This window comes from Lissotriton helveticus, chromosome 2_1 (assembly GCF_964261635.1).
Source record: "Lissotriton helveticus chromosome 2_1, aLisHel1.1, whole genome shotgun sequence".
In the NCBI taxonomy this organism is placed as follows: Eukaryota; Metazoa; Chordata; class Amphibia; order Caudata; family Salamandridae; genus Lissotriton; species Lissotriton helveticus.
The window spans coordinates 1,186,069,099-1,186,090,486 of NC_136059.1; the positions used below are offsets into that span (position 1 = coordinate 1,186,069,099).

At 48.8% G+C, this 21,388-nt stretch overlaps 1 protein-coding gene across 1 annotated transcript in view; it reads right to left on the reverse strand.

Moving 5' to 3' along the window:
• Positions 1 to 20,466, reverse strand: part of LOC144818537 (alcohol dehydrogenase 1-like) — a 290,421-nt gene extending 269,955 nt beyond the window's left edge. The window contains exon 1 of the mRNA XM_078676057.1: positions 20,295 to 20,466. Within this exon, the coding sequence (XP_078532183.1) occupies positions 20,295 to 20,312 (18 nt within the window). The 5' untranslated portion in view covers positions 20,313 to 20,466. The remainder of the gene's footprint in view (positions 1 to 20,294) is intronic.
• Positions 20,467 to 21,388: the final 922 nt, after the last annotated feature.

Sequence of the window (21,388 nt, forward strand, 5' to 3'; positions counted from 1 at the left end):
TGTAAAATATATTTCCCACTTAATGCCAGCCAAAATACATAAGATATGCCCTACAGCATCTCCAGAATGCCCTCGTTGCTGGGCTGCAGAGGCAAATATGGTGCATATGTTTTGGAGCTGTCCAGTGGCCCCACAATGTGGGCAGAGGTCTGCGCAACTCGCTCATGTGTCACAAGCCATGAGGTTCTGAATAGCATGGTGGCTGCTTGTTGGGCCTTTATATGTGCCGTAGAGCAGGAGGGGCTGGTGCTGCTGCTAGCTAAGAGGGCAGTTGATATGCATTGGAAGGCTATGACACTACCTGGTGTGACAAACTGGCAGAGCGTGACTGGGGAACGGAGGAGGGCACTGCTCTGCAACGCGAGGAAATAAGGGGATTGAGAAGGTGCCTCATAGCGGCAGTGTAAGACGACCTGCTATCTGCCTTTCAAGGTTACCCTAGTGGAGATGACAACTCAGCATGATCTGACGCAGTGAACACCTTCTAGATAACACTCCCTGCAGAGGCATGCCTCCCCCCTATTCAACCTCCGGCTTCGCATGAGTGGATGTAACACAGTTTGGGCACTGAAGCATTGATAGTACCAATCCAGTCTGGGAGCCGCAAAAGTGGCTCTATCAACTCCCCGCCCCCCGCTGTGGGGGGTTCTCAGTTAGGACAGCAACACTTAGGCACTGTTTGTTCTCCACATAGGCTTATGGGCTCACAATTTGGTTTGCATTATAAAGGTTTTGCATAGTCAGGCCATAATGCAATCAAGATATAGCTGTTATGGCTGGACGCAGCATTTAAGTGGCAATCCTTGGTTCTTTAAAGATGCTTGTTGTATCTGCTGTATCATATATGGTCACAATAGAAACAATCTGGATTTTCAGTTTTCTTTCTTATTAATCATTTGTAATTCAAGGCACTAATTTTGTCACCTTTGTTTGTAAACCTTCTGTCTCATTTCACTTTTGCTTTTAAGCTTATGCTTCATCACTTGAATATTTGCTTCATGTCGCTTTTTATTTTATTCCTACATCTACCTCATTTCTTCTTGCTCTGTTCTTAAAATTTCACATATGCCCATTTTCTCCAGTTCTTGTTTTAACAACTATCCTACTAGTTATTTTCACTCCTCCAAGTTCTTATGTTTTTGGAGACAGAATATAAACATACCATCTTATAATCATGGTCACCAAGCCTATTTTTACATCAGTCCCTACTCATTGCTTTTGATTCCCTACTTTCCCTTACTGAGATGGTCATGAGGGCTTTACTAATTCGTCATATGAACATTACTAGCAATTTATTGCGCGGTAGTTGTCTTTCACCCGACATAGAACCAGCACAGATTAAGTACAGCAGAAGATATTATAGCACTTTAGCACTTTAGTATGTTAGATTTGCACATTTGTAAATAGTCGGGATATTGACTAAAGCACTTTTGAAAATTAAGGATGTAGCCAGATTATTGTTGCAATATGCTTTTTCTATTTCCCCTTGTATTTGTTCCATGCTGGTTTTATGCATAACATGGAGGTTTTGATAATATAATGTTATTTAAGCTCCCTGTTATCGATTGTTCTTGCTATGTCTCATTTGCTCGGCTCAATAAAAACGTTGTAAAAATAAATATTAATTATTGCGTGGTAGTTTACAGATTTCATTTTTTCGAATTTCCTTGTTGGAAATGGCCCTTTTTGCAGGGTCATCTCAAACTCGTTGCCTTCCTCCTCCTTTTTTTCTGACCACGTTTTGTTAACATTAGGGCTCTATTCACTTTCTTACTGCTAACCAGCGCCAAAGTGTTTGTGCTCTCTCCTTAAAATGTGGTAACATTGGTTTATACACAATTAACATATTTAATTTACTTATAGGCCCCTAGTAAAGTGAACTATAGATGCCCAGGGCCTGTAAATTAAATGCTATTAGTATGCCTGCAGCACTGATTGTGCCACCAATTAATTCGCCCTTTAAACATCTCAGGCCTGCCATTGCAGAGCCTGTGTGTGCAGTTATAAACTGCCATTTTGACCTGGCAAGTTAACCCTCATTTGCCAGGCCCAAACCTTCCTTTTTAATAAATATAAGTCATCCCTAAGGTCGGCCCTGGACACCATCAAGGGTAGGCTACAGTGTATTTAAAAAGTTGGGCATGTAACTTTTAAGTTTTACATGCCCAGTTAGGGAAACACTTACATTATTTTCTCTACTGCAAGGCCTATCACTCCCAAATGTTAACAGTGGGAATACCTAATTACATTTTATGAGTGAAATTTCCAATTGGGAAAAAATGGATATTCTGAATTTGGTGTCTCTGGACTCACAATTTAAAATCACAACTTAAGGTAAAGTTGGATTTTAAGGTGCAAGTCTGGAAAAGCCACTTTTAGAAAGTTGACATTTTCTTACCTTGACATTCTGTGCCTCTGCCTGTCTCTAATTACACGTTTGAGGTGGGTAACAGCTAGGCTTTGTGCATTTCCTCTAGACAGCCACACACAAAGGGTGCTTAGGTGTGCCTGGTGGACCATTCCCATCCTGATGGGCCATCACCAGGCTGAAGGGCCATCCTGGACAGGATGGGAGGACACTTGCACCTGAAAATGGCTTTGCCTGTCCCCACTCAAAGAGATGCATACCCCCTTGTAGTACATCTGAAGCCAGGGCAGGAAGGTCAGTGACCTTGTGAACTTCAAAAGCCTCTCTTTGAAGTCTCCCCCACTTCAAAGGAACAACTGGGTTTCAGTACTGGACCCTGACACCACCAACTCAGTACACTTTTGGACTGGAGGACATTCTGCATGGAAGAAGGGCTGCTGTGCTGCTGAAAGTACTGTCCCTCTGCTGGCCTCTGCTGGCCTATGATAGACTCCTGTTTTGCTGAGCCTGCCCTGCTGCCTGTTTCCCTCCTAGCCCAGGAGTGAGAAGGACCTGACCTGCATCTTTATATCCCCAGAACCAAAATGACTCAAATGGGTTGGGTGCTTGCCTCCTGTTCTGAATTCTCAGGGACATCAAAGACTTCCAACAACTCTTCTGCAGCTTCTGGACTCTGCCAACTGTGAGTCATACCCTGCTAAAGTGGGGCCAATCCAACTAGGTCCTTGGAAGTGGGTGTTCTGGCTGGTTCCTGCAAAATTCACATATCGCCGTTGGTGTGCCAGTTGGAACCCCAGTATTTCCGCTCGACGCATTACCGTTGGGGACAAAGACATGGTATCACCGGGTGCGCCGCTCACAGATACGCTTTGCCTTTATCACAAAGGGTTCGCTGCCGATGCATCGCCGCTGATAACAAGGACATCACATCGCCGAGTGCGCAGCTCACCGAGACCCATTGCCTTCATCACAAAGGGTTCGTTGACAACACATCGCCGCTGATAACAAGGACATTGCATTGTCAGATGCGCAGCTTGACGATGATGCATCACATTCATCATAAAGGGCTCACCGGCAACGCATCTTTGACTACGCAAGTAGGAACCCATGCATCGCCTACATCCAGCCAGATTAGCGCCGATCTATCACCTCCTCTGCTCCTTGCATCAGGTCTTCGACACTGACGCATCCTCCAATGCATGGTACTGTTTGCAGTGGGCCAAGGTTGGTCCCTGTATCCAACCCGCCCTCCAGCCCAGTCAGCTGAACCTCTGGATCTATCCCAGTCAAGTGCGACAAGAGGTCCCTGGTTGGCAGTTTATGCATTTAAGCACTATATTGCAAAATATTCTTTAAAAATTAATAACTCTGTTCTACTTATTGGATTTTTGTCATTTTGGTTTTGTTTTGTTCATTAAATTTAGCGCTATCTTTCTAAGTTGGTGTTTTTGTAAGGCATTTGCACTGTTTCACAGTTTTAAGTGTTGCATAAATACTTTAAGCATTGCCTCCTAAGTTAAGACGGCCTGCTCTGGGCCAAGCTACCAGAGGGTGAGCATAGATTAGTTTATGGTGAGTAACTAACTTACCATGACTATAATTATGGTCCCTACTTGGTCAGGGTGTAAACCTCTGCCAACAAGAGACCTAATTTCTAATATTCATTATTACTATTTGTTTTTGTAATATACGTATTGTAGTTTTTTTTTCCTTGCTATGACAATTTAACTTCCCAGTGGGCATATATACTCATAGTGTTTCTGAGACCATTTAACCATCCCACCTGAGTGGATTCATTCCTACTAGGTATCTCAAGAACTGAAACACTAAGTCATAAGGATGTGCACATCTCTCAAAATAAATTACACAGACTTGATAACTCTAAATATTAAGTTCCATTTCTCCACTTCTACATTATTCAACAATATCTTGTGTTACATATAGCTATTCAGAGGGTGTCATCACATACATTCTAAATTATTAATGATATTTTTATTGTGCTCAAGAAAGTCTCACATTTCCTTCACCTGTCAAACATTTTTAGGATCCTATAATGAGATATCAAATTGCATCGGATTCCATACCCAAAATAATTCAACTTTTTTTTCATAAAAAACTGAAATTAAAAACATTCTACAAACACAACTCCTAGTGACGGCACAGAATTACGGTTGGTGTTTGAATACAAAATATATTCATGCACCGAAATGGACAATATAAGTTTTCCTCTAAATTCAACCCCCTGTGTTCCTTTGGATCAATGTGGATGGTATGTCTCGATTCCAGATGTCTTACGGTTGTTTCCCTATGCCCCAACCCCCTAAGGATTTAGGGACAAAATCAATACCTGAATACAACAACAATTCCACTTTAATTTTCATGTTGCCTGGCTGATATGGGCAAATACCCCAAAACCGGTCCCGGGATGCTGGATTCCGGTCCATGGACGACCTGGCAGTTCGGGCTCGACTGTTCCCATGAGGAGCTGGGTCAAGACCGATGGGCACATGGCTGGATCCAAACTGGGGTGGCATAGTGAGCAAAATCACGACAGATTATACCCATATCTCTTGACTGGGAGTTAGTGGTTGAAAGGTTTCAGCAGTCCATCCATCATCTTGTCGTGTTTTTTATGTTCGCCCTAAGTGACCACGGGTATGCCCAGACATGGGGTCAAGGGATTACCTGGCCTGGCAGATCGGACTGGGTCGAGACTAATTTGCATATGGCTGGGTCCAACCTGGAGTGGCATAGAGAGTAAAGGAATGATCTCTTGACTGGAGGTGAGTGGTTGAAAAGTTATAGCACTCTGTCCATCATTTTGTTGTGTTTGCGTTGATAAAAAAAAGGTCTCAAAGGGTAATCAAAAAGGAGAGTGAGAAGTGAGAGCTCACTCATCTTCCCGTTTCAATATCACAAAAGTGAAACGATGCAAGCTAACAATTTCCTTTGAGGTGCCCCTCACACAAGAGTCTGTAAAAAATGTCTTTTGTTTTCTTTTTCAAAGACCCCTCGCCCATCAACTCAGTTGGTGGTATGGTCCCACCCGAGACACCTAGTGCATCAAGGGTATGCTTCAACACATGATTACAGAAGAGCTGTTTTTCCGGGGAAAGGGGGGTGTTTTTATCTTAAAAATGTCTTTTGATTACTCACTAATGTGGTGTATTTTTTAATAAAGGGTAACCTTGGACAGAGATTAAAAGCAGTGGTGGATGCATGGTGAGGAACTAATTACCTCTTACATCCTTGCTATAGGTTGACATGTTTCAGCCACAATGTCTTTGCTGCCCATGGGGGTCACTCGGACTTTCCACAGAACCAGAATCATGTCCATGCTAAGGCATTCAATGGTATTACAGTGCGTAACTTATGGGTTTCTGTATGACTCCATTGGAGTTTCTGTACAAAATATAAAATGAGATAGACACATCATTTTGTACGGTAGTAGACAACACATCCAAGGAACCAGGGCTAAGCACTCTCTGCACGCCTGCACCATCATGCATACAGTCCCATCGCAAACAGAATCATTGTGCCCTTGTGAAAAAACAAAATAGCAGTGTGCTGCTAAATGTGGTTCAGTATTATCCATCATGCAGACTAATCAATGGTGCTGCATCATGCTATTTTAGCACAGTGGCTGGTGACTCAACAAGCACTGCTATGTATCAGCAGGCACAATGTCTGTGGCATGCATCACTTTTAATAACAAGGCTCATTAAATTACAAACAGTGATATAGGCACACAATGCAGGAGAGATTGGATCATGCATAGTGCGGTTATTACGCAGTGCAAGGTGACACCAACATGCACTTCTGAGTATCGGAAGGGCGATGTCTGTGGCCTGCATCACTTTTAGTAATAACGCTTGAGATAAGTATTTCACCAGTGATAACAAAACAAAATGCAGGATGTAATAAAGAATTCAAAGGCATGCTAGGTTAACATAGATAAACTCTATGGGCCATATGTAGGTAGCCCAATTGTGATTGCAAATGCAGAAATTCGCAGAATTTGGGCAGTGTGCTATGTAGCACACAAAAACCCACACGCAAACTAAGGAATTGCAAAATTTGTGATTCCCTATTTTGCAAATGCATTTAAGGAATCTGTTAGAAAGGCGATCCCGGGGGAGGCAGAAGATGTCTGACTGACCACCCCTAGGTCGACACCTCCGTCTAGAAGTAGCCGAGCGTTATCGAGAGGCCTCCTGGGTGAGGGTCCTCTCCTAGGATCGTACAGCAGAGTAACCACACCACTACAAATGGACACCACACAAGAGGATAAGTTCTTAGGCTTTATCAAGAATAAAGGTTGCTTGTCTTCAGTGATGTGTACAGGCAGATCGAGGGATCTGAAAAGTCTCGTAAACAAGGGACAGGGTAGCGGGACAGTCTCAGTACTGGTGAAGGACGGGATACCCTGCGCACAGCTCTCAATCCTCGAGCCGAGGGGTTCCCAGAGGTCGAGTCGCGGCAGCGCCAGCAGGACTCGACAGATGGTCTTTAACGGAGAGGGGGCCGCAGCAGCGCCAGCAGGCCTCGAGGTGGTTTTGGCGAAGATGGGCCGCGGCAGCGCCAGCAGGCTCTAAAGATGGTTCAGCTAAGATGGACCGCGGCAGCGCCAGCAGGCTCCAAAGATGGTTCAGCTAAGATGGACCGCGGCAGCGCCAGCAGGCTCGAAAGATGGTTCGGCTAAAATGGACCGCAGCAGCGCCAGCAGGCTCCAAAGATGGGTTCAGGCTTCAGGGGAATGAGTTCTTCTCGGGTCAGCGGCGACAGCGTCAGCAGGGCTCTTGACTCCAGGATACAACTGGCGTCCTACTCCAGGGCTGGCCCAGATATAGGACTGGAGTCCTTTGATGTCCGGACCCTCGCGCCTGGGGGGCAGAGGGGCCGGGATGGTGGTGTCCAGACACCCAGCAGGGGGGTGGAGCCAGCGCCCAGGGAGGCCGGAGGGCGATCGATACCAGGCGTCCGGGGACGGCTGGAGGGCCATCGAAACTCCCCTCTTCTTGGATCCGTTGAGTGGCAACTCTACCACCCGGGGGGGATCTTGGTGCCTCGATGTCGGGGCTTCGCTGGGGCCTTGCCCGGGGCCGAGGCCACGTGCTCGGGACGTGATGGGCCCAAGATGGAGTCGAGCCTGTAGGGGTGAGGCGTACAGGGTGCGCCATGTTCCAGGGGGGAGAGCCGTGGTTTGCCAGGGTGGTAGCTCTCGTTGGTAGTTCGTGTAGGGTCGTGCCCAGGGGTTGACCGTGGCTCGATGGAGGGCCGATGTCGTCCTGGGCCCGCCATGCGGGAGGGGTAGGATCACGCCATGAGGCCGGGTCCAACACGCGTCCCCCCCAGCTGAAGGCAGGGGAGAGTCACCCATCTTCTTGGGGGTTCTCCTCGCCGAGGCGGAAGAACCGGGACAGGCCATCCGCATTGGCGTGGTCGTTGCCAGGGCGATGCTCCACAGTGAAGTCCATCCCTTGGAGGGAGATGGACCATCGCAGTAGCTTCGGGTTCTCGCCCCGCACCTGCATCAGCCACCGCAGGGGCCGGTGGTCGGTCTGTACCCGGAAGTGGGTGCCGAAGGGGTAGGGCCGGAGTTTCTTTAGGACCCGCACGACGGCGAAGGCTTCCCTCTCGATGGTGCTCCATCGTTGTTCTCTAGCCAGCAGGCGCCGACTGATGAAGGCCACGGGAAGGTCGACTCCCTCAGGGTTTACTTGGGATAGGACCGCCCCAATGCCGTGCTCCGAGGCGTCGGTTTGGACCACAAACTCTCGGCTGTAGTCGGGGGCCTGGAGCACAGGGGCGGTGCACATGACAGTCTTTAGAGTCTCGAAGGCTGCTTGGCAATCGGGGGTCCAGTGCACCTTCTGTGGTAGTATTTTGGAGGTCAGTTCTGTGAGGGGCCCCACAATGCTCCCATAGTCTTTTATGAAGCGCCGATAATATCCAGTGAGCCCCAGGAAGGCTCGGACTGCTGTCTGGGTGACCGGGGGCTCCCAGGCCCGGATGGCATCAATCTTTGGCTGGAGGGGAGCCACCTGGCCCTCCCTACTTGGTGCCCCAGATAGGTCACGGACCCTTGGCCTATCTGGCACGTGCTGGCTTTTATTGTCATTCCGGCCCGTCGGAGGGCCGTCAGGACCTCCCAGAGGTGTGTCATGTGCTCGTCCCAGTGGAGGCTGTATACCGCAATATCGTCCAGATATGCGGCACTGAACTCTTCTATCCCCGCCAGCACTCTATTCACTAGTCTCTGGAAGGTGGCCGGAGCGTTTTTCATGCCAAAGGGCATCACTTTGAAGTGGAAGTGGCCGTCGGGGGTCGAGAACGCAGATCGCTCTTGTGCACCAGGGGTGAGGCCGATCTGCCAATAACTGGCCGTGAGGTCGAAGGTGCTGAGATACTTGGCGGCCCCCAGGCGATCGATCAGTTCATCTGCCCAGGGGATGGGATGGGCGTCGGTCCTGGTGACGGCATTCAGCCCCCGGTAGTCGACACAGAACAGGAGCTCCGGGGGTGCGCCGGGGGCGGCGGCTTTAGGGACCAGGACATCGGGACTGGCCCAGGGACTGTTTGAGGGTTCGACTATCCCCAGCTAGCATCTTGGCAACTTCGGACTGAATGCAGGCCCGAACTCGGTCGGGAACTCGAAAAGCCCGGTGTCGTACAGGCGGGCTGTCCCCGGTGTCTACATCGTGGACACACACCGGGTGACCCCGGGAGTGAGGGAAAATAGGTCTGCAAATTGCCCCAACAGCTTTCGGCAGTCTTGGTGCTGTCCTGGGGTCAGGGTAGAGGAGAGCGTGACCCCTTCGACGGAGCCGTCCTTCTCTGTGGTGCTCAGGAGATCTGGTAGGGGCACGGAGTCGTCTTCAGCTCCGTCATCTGTAGCTAGCAGCAGGCTCAGTTCAGTGGGGGCAAAGTGAGGCTTGAGCCAGTTGGCGTGTAGAACCCGGAGGGGGTTCCGGGGGGACTCCATGTCCACCAAGTAAGTGACGGGGCTCTTGCGCTCCACCACTTTGAAGGGCCCCGTCCATTTGTCCTGGAGCGCACAAGGTTCGACCGGGGACATGACCCAGACCTGCTGGCCCGGCTTGAACTCGAGGGACGAGGCGTTCTGGTCATACCAGCGTTTCATCTCCTCCTGACTGACCTCCAGGATGGCCTCGGCAAGTTCCCGGAACTTCCGAGTCTGGTTGCGGAGGGTCAGGAGGTACCGGTAGACATCCGGTGGTGCATCTCGGACAGCCGTCTCCCAGCCTTCTTTGACCAGGCTGAGGGGACCTCGGACAGGATGCCCATACAACAGTTCAAAGGGGCTGAACCCCAGGGACTTCTGGGGCACCTCTCGATAGGCAAACAGAAGGCAGGTCAGCAGGACATCCCATCTGCGTCGTAGCGGCTCTTCTAAGCCCTTGATCATCCCCTTCAGTGTTCGGTTAAACCGCTCTACAAGTCCATTTCCTTGGGGGTGATACGGGGTGGTGAACTTATATATGACCCCGCACTGTTGCCACAGGGACCGCATATATTTAGATATAAAGTTTGTGCCCCGATCACTCACGACCTCCCGGGGGAAGCCGACTCTGGGGAAGAACCCCATTAGCGCTCGGCCCACCACGGGGGCCATGATGGTTCGGAGGGGGATGGCTTCGGGACAGCGGGTGGCATGGTCCACCAGGACGAGGATGAAGCGGTGTCCCTGAGAGGTGCGGGGGTCCAAGGGCCCCACTATGTCGATCCCCACTCGCTCGAAGGGTGTTGTTACCACGGGAAAAGGTTGGAGCGGGGCCTCGACTTTCCCCCCCGCTCTTCCCGCTGGCTTGACAGGTCGGACAGGTTCTGCAGTGATTGTTCACATCGTTGCGCATTTTCGGCCAATAAAAATGGGTCACTAGGCGGCTGTAGGTTTTGTCCTGCCCCAGGTGCCCGGCGAGGGGCACGTCGTGTGCCAGGTTCAAGAGGAAGTCTCTGAATCGTAGGGGGACCACCAGCACTCGGCTGGCCCCCAGTTCGGCAATTTTCTGCTCACTGTATAGGAGATCGTGGTCCCAATAGACCCAGTGGCTTGCGTGGCGGCTTGTTGTCGGATTCCCTCGAGGGAGGGACAAGTTTTCTGTTCCTGCCGGAACTGCTCGCGGGTGGGGCCACCTTCTTGGCGCCATTGGGATAGTTCGGGAAGGTGGCCGAGCTCGGTGAGGTCTTCGTGGTTGGGCCCCTGGGGCCCGGGTTCAGGGTTGGCGTCCTCGAGGACGGCGGGCGGCGGAGGTGCGGGCCACTCCTGTTCTTCAGGCGGGGTGTCTTCGTTCAGGGCGGAGGCCCGGCCGGTCATGGATCGAGTGGTCGCACAGGCCCGCTCGGGAAGGCCTAGCATCCCCAGATGCTCTCTCCGCTCGATGTGGGCCCAGGGGGAACTTTCCGGGTCGTTCCCGAGGAGGCAGTCCACGGGGGCATCATCCCGGACGGTCACCTTCAGCATGCCCGACACTCCTCCCCATTCGCAGGGGTTACAGGCCATCTGGCACAAGCTCTCGGAGTTGTCCGCCGACCGTACTGGGCACAGGACGTTGGGCAAAATTTGTTCAGGGGTCACCAAATGGCAGCGGACCGCCGTAACACTGACTCCAGTGTCACGGAGGGCTTCGGCCCGGTGTCCATTAATGGTGACCCATTGGCGGTACTTTTGTGTGTTGCCTGGGATCGGGGCTCGGGGGATCATGTCTCTTTCAGCCAGGCACACCAAAGACATAGCGGCGGGCTCCCACTCGGCCTGCTCGGGGTCGTCGTCCTCTTCCTCGCCTCTTTCTTCACCCAGGGCGGCGGCCGCGATCTGGCGGTTTGGAGGACCGGTGGTGCCGGGTCGCTGGTTCATCGGGCAGAGAGGATCATTAGCATAGTGACCCGGCCGCTGGCATCTGTGGCAAGTAACGTTTGGGCGGGGCCCCGGTCGCGCTGGAGGGGCCCCCCTTTGGCCCAGGGCTGGCGAAGTGGAGGTAGGGGAGGACCCCGTGGGGGCATCTCGGCCCCTGCTCTGGCCTCCTCCGCCGCCTCGTGGTCGGTGGTTCCCCGGGGATCCCCGGCCGTAGTCTCCCATCGGACTCCGGGGGACTCTGGTGCTCACCCATCTATCAGCCTCGACAGCGAGTTTTCGTGGCTCTGTCAGTTTGCTGTCGAGGAGATGCTGCCGGAGTTCGATGAAGCAGTTGTTGGAAAGATGTTCCCATATAATGAGGTAGACCAACTGCTGGTAGGTGGTGACCTGACTGCCTTTGATCCACCCCTCGAAGGCTCTGCTATAAAAGTTCACGTATTCCACCCATGTGGTACAGGGGATTTTTTTACAGTGTCGGAATCGCTGCCGGTACATTTCGGGGGTGAGTCCATAGCGAGTGAGGAGGGCGGTTTTCATGTGTTCGTACGAGGTCATCTCGGCATCGGGGAGTTCTAGCAGGGCGTCCCTCCCTTCGTTGACGAACTTCCCCCACAGGCCGGTGCCCCAGTCCTTGAGGGGTACTCGATGGGCGGTCATGGCTACTTCATAGGCTTTGAACCACTGTTGGATGTCGTCGTTCTTATAGTACTCTTTGACGACATCCTTGGGTATGTGCACCTTCGTGTCCATAGGAGGGGGCGAGGTCTTGCCCCCGGAGGCGCTGGCCTCATTCGTCTTGGCCTTGATCTCTAGTTCCTTTAAGCCATGCTCATGCTCGAACGTGATTTTCTTTTCTTCGAGGTCTCTTTGTCTTCGTTTCTCCTCCAGGTCTCCTTCTAGCCGTAGTTGCTCGAGGGCTATTTTTCTTTCCGCCAGCTGTAGTTCTCCGTCTAGCCGGAGTCGGGCTAGCTCTAGTTCGTGGAGCCGGTTCCTCTCTCGTTCTCGGGCGTCTTCGTGGGAGAGGCCCGTGTCTAGGTTTGCGGGTCTTTCCCCCGCTGGGGACGCGTCGGTCTCCGGGCGTCCGTTCTGGCTCGGGTTATCTTCATTCTGGGGTGGCGTGTCTTCGGCTTCCACCCATTTTGCAGGGCCGATTTAAAGTCTTCCTTGGTGCTTAGGCCAGTGGTAGCGATGCCCAGGTCTTTGCAGAATTGTTTCAATTCCTTATGACTGTACTCTTCCATTTTCTCTTTCCGGAATTCTGCAGTCGGTCTGGTTTCTTGAGTAGTCATGGTCGCGGTGTGTTTTTATCGGTAGCGGGTGAATCACTCTCTGTACGATTTGCGTTGGCTCGGATCGCACCGCCTGCCACCAATGTTAGAAAGGTGATCCCGGGGGAGGCAGAAGATGTCTGACTGACCACCCCTAGGTCCACCCCTCCGTCTAGAAGTAGCCGAGCGTTATCGAGAGGCCTCCTGGGTGAGGGTCCTCTCCTAGGATCGTACAGCAGAGTAACCACACCACTACAAATGGACACCACACAAGAGGATAAGTTCTTAGGCTTTATCAAGAATAAAGGTTGCTTGTCTTCAGCGATATGTACAGGCAGATCGAGGGATCTGAAAAGTCTCGTAAACAAGGGACAGGGTAGCGGGACAGTCTCAGTACTGGTGAAGGACGGGATACCCTGCGCACAGCTCTCAATCCTCGAGCCGGGGGGTTCCGAGAGGTCGAGTCGCGGCAGCGCCAGCAGGACTCGACAGATGGTCTTTAACGGAGAGGGGGCCGCGGCAGCGCCAGAAGGCCTCGAGGTGGTTTCGGCGAAGATGGGCCGCAGCAGCGCGAGCAGGCTCCAAAGATGGTTCAGCTAAGATGGACTGCGGCAGCGCCAGCAGGCTCCAAAGATGGTTCAGCTAAGATGGACCGCGGCAGCGCCAGCAGGCTCCAAAGATGGTTCGGCTAAGATGGACCGCGGCAGCGCCAGCAGGCTCCAAAGATGGTTCGGCTAAGATGGACCGCGGCAGCACCGGCAGGCTCCAAAGACGGGTTCAGGCTTCAGGGGAATGAGTTCTTCTCGGGTCAGCCGCGACAGCGTCAGCAGGGCTCTTGACTCCAGGATACAACTGGCGTCCTACTCCAGGGCTGGCCCAGATATAGGACTGGAGTCCTTTGATGTCCGGACCCTCGCGCCTGGGGGGCAGAGGGGCCGGGATGGTGGTGTCCAGACACCCAGCAGGGGGGTGGAGCCAGCGCCCAGGGAGGCCGGAGGGCGATCGATACCAGGCGTCCGGGGACGGCTGGAGGGCCATCGAAACTCCCCTCTTCTTGGATCCGTTGAGTGGCCACTCAACCACCCGGGGGGATCTTGGTGCCTCGATGTCGGGGCTTCGCTGGGGCCTTGGCCGGGGCCGAGGCCACGTGCTCGGGACGTGATGGGCCCAAGATGGAGTCGGGCCTGTAGGGGTGAGGCGTGCAGGGTACGCCATGTTCCAGGGGGGAGAGCCGTGGTTTGCCAGGGTGGTTGCTCTCGTCGGTAGTTCGTGTAGGGTCGTGCCCAGGGGGTGACCGTGGCTCGATGGAGGGCCGATGTCGTCCTGGGCCCGCCATGCGGGAGGGGTAGGACCACGCCATGAGGCCGGGTCCAACAGAATCCCAAATTGGGATTCCTTAAATGCAATGTAGGAAACACCCAAGTTGTGTGATTTTGGCTTAAGGAATCGCAAATTACCACCAACTTCAGGTTGGTGGTAATTTGTGATTTCTTTGAAAAATGCACTTTTTTGCATTTTTCAAAGTGCCATGTGGCGCATGTATGTGTGCCACGTGTGCACACATGTTTCTTTCAGTGGTTCAAAAGGGTGTCCTATTGACACCCTTGCAACCTTGAAATTGCTGTCTCAATTAGCGATTCTCTAATTGAGAATCACAAATTGAGAATGTCTTCCCATTCATTCCTACGGTCCTTCTAGCCCATAGGAATGAATGGGAAGGTATTGCTTATTTGCGAATCTCAATTTGCGATTCGCAAATAAGGAATAGGTGGGGTTTGCAAAATATTTTGCTAATCCTACCTACATTGCGTTTTACGATTCTCTAGTTACGATTCCCTAAAACTCGCAATTTGAGAATCAAAACACGTATTACCTATATATGGCCCTATATCCCTAATTACTCATGTGTGTTACATTACCCCTGTGTGCACCTATAGTGTGGTACGTCTTAGGTAGATTTTCTAGCATGGGCATTTTAGCGTGTACACAGCACAGGCACTTTTGCATGTCAATATCTTATTAATGTACTTAGGGATGTTGGAGAACGGTGTGATTTATTTCCTACTGTCAGAACTGTCTCTACAAACATTACACCTACTGCAACTTTACACTGGAATTAACTACGTCTTAGTCCTTTTTGTTCGTAGAAGGCTATACACCACCCTATCTTTGGTAGATGTAACACACCTGAAATTCATTTGATGTTTCTTTGAGACTGAGTTGACAATTATTGTATCATTTCTCAAGCGATACCAACTCCATTGCTTTCTCTTACTTTCTAAAAAACAGAAACTCATCTATGTTTCTGTTTTTTAACCATGTTCGCTGCCTGTTGTAATTGATGCTCCCTTTCCCCACCCATATCCTAAATATGTCCCAAATCCTAGATTGCTCTCCCACGTAAATGGCACCTGTACTACAGCTCGTTTGCCTATAGTAGTTCACTGCAAGGGATATTATGCATGAGAGGTTTTGGGTGGAAGCTGCTCACATGGAGAAAACTGTTCCAATCAGTACTCTTTCTAAAGAAGGAAGTTGCAATTAATTGTCACAGATTTCAATAAAAAAGTCTATGTGTTTTCTATTAACATTACTTGTGAGGGTCAAAGTCAGATTGTTGTCATTGAACTTGTCCACAATTCTTTTAATTTTGTCCCTTTCAAATATTAAAGAGGTATTCAGTGACCCTAAGCCATAGTCGGACCTTATCCACCCCTTCCTCACTGTTCAACTAAAGGGCACTTGCTCATTACAATTGATTTCAATTTTGTTTTATAAGTTTTCAATTTACCATTGTCTTTTAAAATGTTGTTATATTTTCCAGTGACTTTAAAACGTCATGTTTATTTTGGGTAATTTAATTGTAATCTTGAATTTACATTTTTGTTTGTACTAGTCTGATCTTGAATATGCAAGTTCCTCATTTCTTACTCTACTGTACTAAAGTTGGCTTTTTAAACTTTGCATCTACATGTGCATTTTCAGATGTTTGCTTTGTCACTCTTGCAAATCTACCCAAGATGAGCAAATGCTATCCCTTTAGAAATGTGTTTATCTCCGTGGGCTCGTTGTGGTTCATTGCATAACAATTCACTTCTTCATAATAGGGCATTGCAGATATGTACGGTATTTCCAGGGAATTCCTGTCATTCTGTTGTGCTTCTAAGTCGCCAAGTCTCACTTGCACTTGCCAATGAAGCCACACGAGAAAAAACTCCTACCACGCGGCGGTTCGTTGAATTTGGCTGGAACGCTGCATTACGTGGCCAAAACTCCGCCAACTATGCCGGTGAAGCGGAATTTATCACCCACCCCTCGTTATGGGTATGAGCTTCCTCCTGGGCTCCTCAGGCTTCTTTCTGTACGCCAAAACTAATACTCTGAAAACGCATAAAATATTTACTTGTCCTTCATAGCAGCTCCATAGAAATCTATCTCCTCAACTGTGTTGTTCCTTACTTGCCAGCTTGTAAACTCGGAGTTTGTTTAGACAGCCAAGTGAAATTCTTCATCTTCATTAAGCAGCACAAGTGCGGTGGTGGCAGCATACCATGTAGTGAACAGTAGTAGTTAGTAGGATCTTTTTCCCCTGTATCACTGGAGGAGTGAGGCCTAAAGGCTAAAGGCTCACTCACCTTTATAAATGTTCTGTCGCTGTGTGCTTAACTCACCGTTGGCCAACATAAGGTAGATATAGTCTGCTGCGCTGTGCAGGAGTACTGATTTGCGTAGGATGTATGTATGCCTGGGAAGGGTACAGTACAGGGTTAGAGAAGTGATGTGCAGTATATGTGTGTTTAGTGCATGTACTGGGTGTAACTAGGCCTGAGGGATGTAGTGCTGTGCAGTGCATGTGCAATGAAAGTATGTGCTGGGTATATGTGTGCGTGCTTGAAGTACAATACATGAAGTTGAAATTACCTACTTTGCAAACTCATTCTCTAGCCTGATTCCAGTGGGCTACAACTCAGCTCACATCCTATACTTTATAGATATGACCTCTTCAGGGGCATAGCTTAGTTAGCAAGATTCAGGGAGTATGAATCTCAAATAGCCCAACTAAAAAAGCAGTAGTCTCCAGGTGGAAGGATGAGATGACCAAGGTTCTCGAGATGGACTGTTTCCAGGAGGAACAGGGTCAGTACTGATTTGCATTAGGTGGGCCTCTGTCTACAGTGGCTGAGGATGAAAAACAATGAGATACAAATGCTTCCCCGAGCAATTGCAAGTGGTTAAACTATTTGCAGGCATTCATCCCATCTTCTATTGGGTGTTTGAATGCCAGTAGTATGCCTGGAAACCTGGGACTCCCTCAGCTTTGTAGGCCAGCTACTGCTAATGTTGCTAAATCCCAAAAAGTAGTATATTTGCACCTATTAAAGTTCTACATCAATGGATGCAGACTTACAATTTTCTTAGTAAACAACTCACTATATATATATATATATATATATTTATATATATATATATATATATATATATATATATATATATATATATATATATATATATATATATATATATATATATATATATATTTAAGCTTCTGCTACCAAAAAAATGAACATGTTAAACACTCAGTGAAATGAGAACGACAAGAAAATTGATCCAGTAATAGACCTGTGTCTGATAGTTCTCCCTGATAACTCATGACTGTGGGCATGTACACCACTCTGTGGAATAACAAGTTTGCTTAGAATCTCATAGTTTTGAAAAGCAGGGAAGCCGCTATTGATTCCAGGTTATATGGTTTCACGTTTTGAAATTCAGCCACCAGGTGTATCTCTCTCTCTCTCGTTTTACATAAGAGCTCACTGTTTTGTCTTTTATTCCTCGCACACCAGCTAGAAAAACCGAAATGTAGCAGATCCGACACAGGGTCCTCAAACTCAACTACAAAGCGAAGAATGCATTCATTTTGGGGGTATCAAATCCCAAACATCCCCCCCCTCCAATGAAGCTACACTGCTTTACCTCATATCAGATTGTTACTGAGGAATCGGTCTGCTGTTGGAACTGGACTAGCATACTGCTAATTTATCCAACTCTTGAGCCCAGGCGGGCTTGCCCCTTCTCCACTGGAAACATAGGCAGAGCTCTCGTGAGTATGCGCATGCCCCCAATGTTTGAGGCAGGCAGGGTAAAACACATTATCTTAGGCCTACCATAGGTATTAGTCCCTTTTTCACCCACAAAATCTCCTAGAACATATTCACTTCAGTCACAGAGAGCTACTGTAGGTTCTCCACCAACTGAAAACCTACATGCTCGGTCAATCACAGCAGATAAGACACAGCCCACCCACTGCCTACAGCATGTTTTCGTTCCCTGGTCACACATTTTTGGTAAAAGACCCTGTCTCTAAATACACCTATGACCCTGATTCCAAGTCTGTTGGAATGAATGTGCTATTTATCACGCATGTTTAATGGTGATATATTACTTATCATGTGTGATAAATTGCACCCATTAGGAGTTTTTGTGGAATATTATATGGATTGTAGTGCTTACCACACCAAAATGCATGATACGGTACACAATGTACACTTTCCTCCTATTAAATTCTTGCAGGTTTGACCGCACAAAATTTAACAAAGAGTGAGATTTGTGACGCACCTATTAGTTACTGGAAGTGGCTAAACACCAATTTTGCAGAAAGGGGTTTATGCAGGACATACACACCATTCGACCTAAATCAGACGGGCCGCTCCCGATTTTTTTAATGGCTCTAAAATGGCTTTAATGTAGCTTTCTCCTGCCTAAGATGATCCCCATTTCAATACAAATCAACAGGGAAATTATATCCCCTGATTATTTGTATTAAATCTCCCTTTCTGCTTTGCAAATGTTGGCTTGTATGCTCAGAAGTAGAAAGATTCCGGTCATCTTATCAGGGCCTTACATTCCAGGCAGGAAAAGGACCCTACACTGAGAGAACTTTCGGTCTAGCTGACCTCTAACTGCTCTATTTCTCTATTTAAACCTCCCTATCTAGGCTACCACTATTTGAGTCTATCTTTTTACCTAGTGCCGCAGGTAAGACATTTTTCAACTGTTTTTGTGACCCTGTTAAAGTTTGACATAATTGAGTATTGTTTTGCATCCCACAGGCTTGAATGAGCACGGAATGGATAATAACATTTTAAAGTATTCCATTCAGGGGCTCGAAAATATGTCGTCCCTGGGACCCTTCAAAGTCCTTAAGATTACACTGTCTACACCTCTAATAACCTGAGGGTGTAGGGGAAGAACAAAATACAAAAGGGTATTGAAAACAGCGACCTGAGCGCATCACGGGATACGAGAATTTAATACAAGCATTAACAAGCATTAAAAACAGACGGAACGGAGACGTGCTCGTGAGGCCTTGTGAGAAGCCAGCTGCTTGAATAGGAATGTTGTTGCTGACATAAGAATGAAAGTAGTCAGTGCCAGAAAGTCTAACGATTGGAATGCATGCCTCTAACGGTTGTGTCCTGCTGGACACAGAGTCCCAGCACGGATCAATTTACTATCTGGGGGCTGGTCTTCACCCACACCCATCCAGCACAGGAAACACGAGTGACGTGGCAGTTAATGAAAGGGGCTGAGTGCAGGTGCTCAGGGCCAGTTCCAGTTACCATAAGTACAGTGTCCTGTCCTCATTGCCAAAGTATGTGGCCTCGGCCCCTTGACTTTACACTAATCAAGTGGGCATTGCTGCAGAAATGCATAAGAGCACACTTCGCCGTGCAGAACCTGAACCGCGCTACGATCTCGTCTGTAAACGGAGTTAACAGGTTCCAGTTTCTTTTCCGTGTGCTTCACAGCTGTAGTCCACGTAAAATGAAACAGCAACCAGCAGGGCTTTGGGTGGGACGGGTCCCTCCGTAGCTGTAGTTAAAGAGGCCCAGGGCACTATGGGATCCTATATTCTTTCCTAAGCTTTACTGGGGAAAACACATGGTTAAAAGGCTGTTCCAATAATACACACAGCCTATGTCAGCGAGGTCGCTTCTGTTTACATTTCACTTTTAACGTAGTTTACTTTCCCAAGAGCATTAGCCTTTCCAGAATGGTGGGTCTTCTGTAGTTTTCTTTTCACCCAGCATATTATGCAATAGCACCTACAGTGACCTGGATCGCCTGTAGAAATCAGTGTGAGTCAGGTTGTGGGTGGGTGTTTATAACGCTGTGTGTAATTTGTACATTTTACAGATATAGCGCATTGAATCATAGTCGATATATACCTCAAGGTTATAGTCCCTGCCACCGACGGATATATGTTTCTATAAAACCGTTACAGTATATTCTGTGAGCGGTTACACGATTGTTGCGAATGTCATCCAAAAAGTTACAGTTTTCTGTGAACGGTTACGCAACTGTGAATTTCATCAAAAAACAGTGAGTGGACGGTTTTTTTCTGCTTTAACTGCGCGCTCCGCTGAAGTGACGTGGTGTTTGTTTCTGGTCACGTTTGAGAAGCCAAAGTTGAGGCTGAAGAGTGAAGACAGGGTGAGTTTATCACAGAGCATGTAGTGAGGCATAAAGTCCCGCAGAGCTTGTCATTAGGGCATACAGGAGTGAGCAAACTCTGCCGAAGGCAATTACACAGCTGACTAACGAGCTCAAACTCGCACAGTGAGTGCTCTGTGTTCGAAGTTTTCTACCCGTGCATAAGTGGACTCTAGCAACCTCGCACTCGATTATTAAAAGTGTTTTCTTTATATAAAGACAAACATACCACGTCTAGTTTAAAGTATGTTATCTTTTTGCAGTTGAAAGTTAGTTATATGCTTACTTTTCCAGAGGTCTCCATGAGTTCTTGTTTGCTCCGGAAAAAACAGTCGCTGCAGCTGGAAACCTTGCCTGTTGAACTGCACTGTAGTTATCTCTTTGTATCTGCAGAGTAAATTATTCACCCCGCGTGCGCCAAAAGCCCACCCTGCTAAAACAGAAAGGAGAGGGAGAAGAGAACGACTCCTCCTAGTTAAAGCTGTACTTACTCTGAAATTAAAAACAAACGGAAAGAAGGAGAAAGGCGACTTCATACCGGAGAGGCGAGGTGGTAGGGCTGGAACAGATTATGGGAAGTTTGGGAAATGCTGTTTTTGATGCTCGTGGGCTATAGCTTGCCACCTGACGGATTTTCTACTGGCACCACCGGTAATCAATCCCTTTTTTCAAACTTAGTCCCAGGAACTTATATGGTGTAAATCGCTTCAGTATTTTTTTGAAAAATGAATACAGTTAGAGACATTTGGCGACTGAGTTTGGAAAGTCATTCACACATAGATTTGAATTCACACTGAGTGAGTGAAAAAGACACTCAGCCCTGCCAAGTAGCACGCATCAGGCATTAGATTAACACATTTCAGTGTGGTAGTCCGCATCACCACAGTGAAATGAATAGTGCCTCCTCAGCTGTCAAGCAGGAGCACTGCTACTTTGCACTGCTCAGTGGGTGGCACTGCTTTTGGAGGCGGCGGAGGTGAGCAAGTCATGTCTTTTGACTACCACCACCCCACTGCGCCCTGAGAACCAGTCGTTCGTAGGCTACCAGACCCCCCCCTCAGCCCTCCGCAACAAGTAATCTGTAGGCTGATACACTCTCTGCCCCCGCTCTTACCTGCACCGGGTGGCACATTTAGGGTCCACCCCTGGTGGCAGTAGGTCTAGCTACGCCAGTGGCACCACTCACTGAGCAAAGCTTCTAGCTGGCAGTGTGTGATCCACGCACTGTTTGCGGCACGCTTGAGGCTGGCTCAGCTTGCTCTGGGCTGGCTACAATGTAAACATTACCAACACCGCGTCATTCAGATTCACTGATGACATCATGAGAGTTACTCTCATGATTTGCCCAATGGTTACTGCAGAGACAGCCAGGACAGCCAC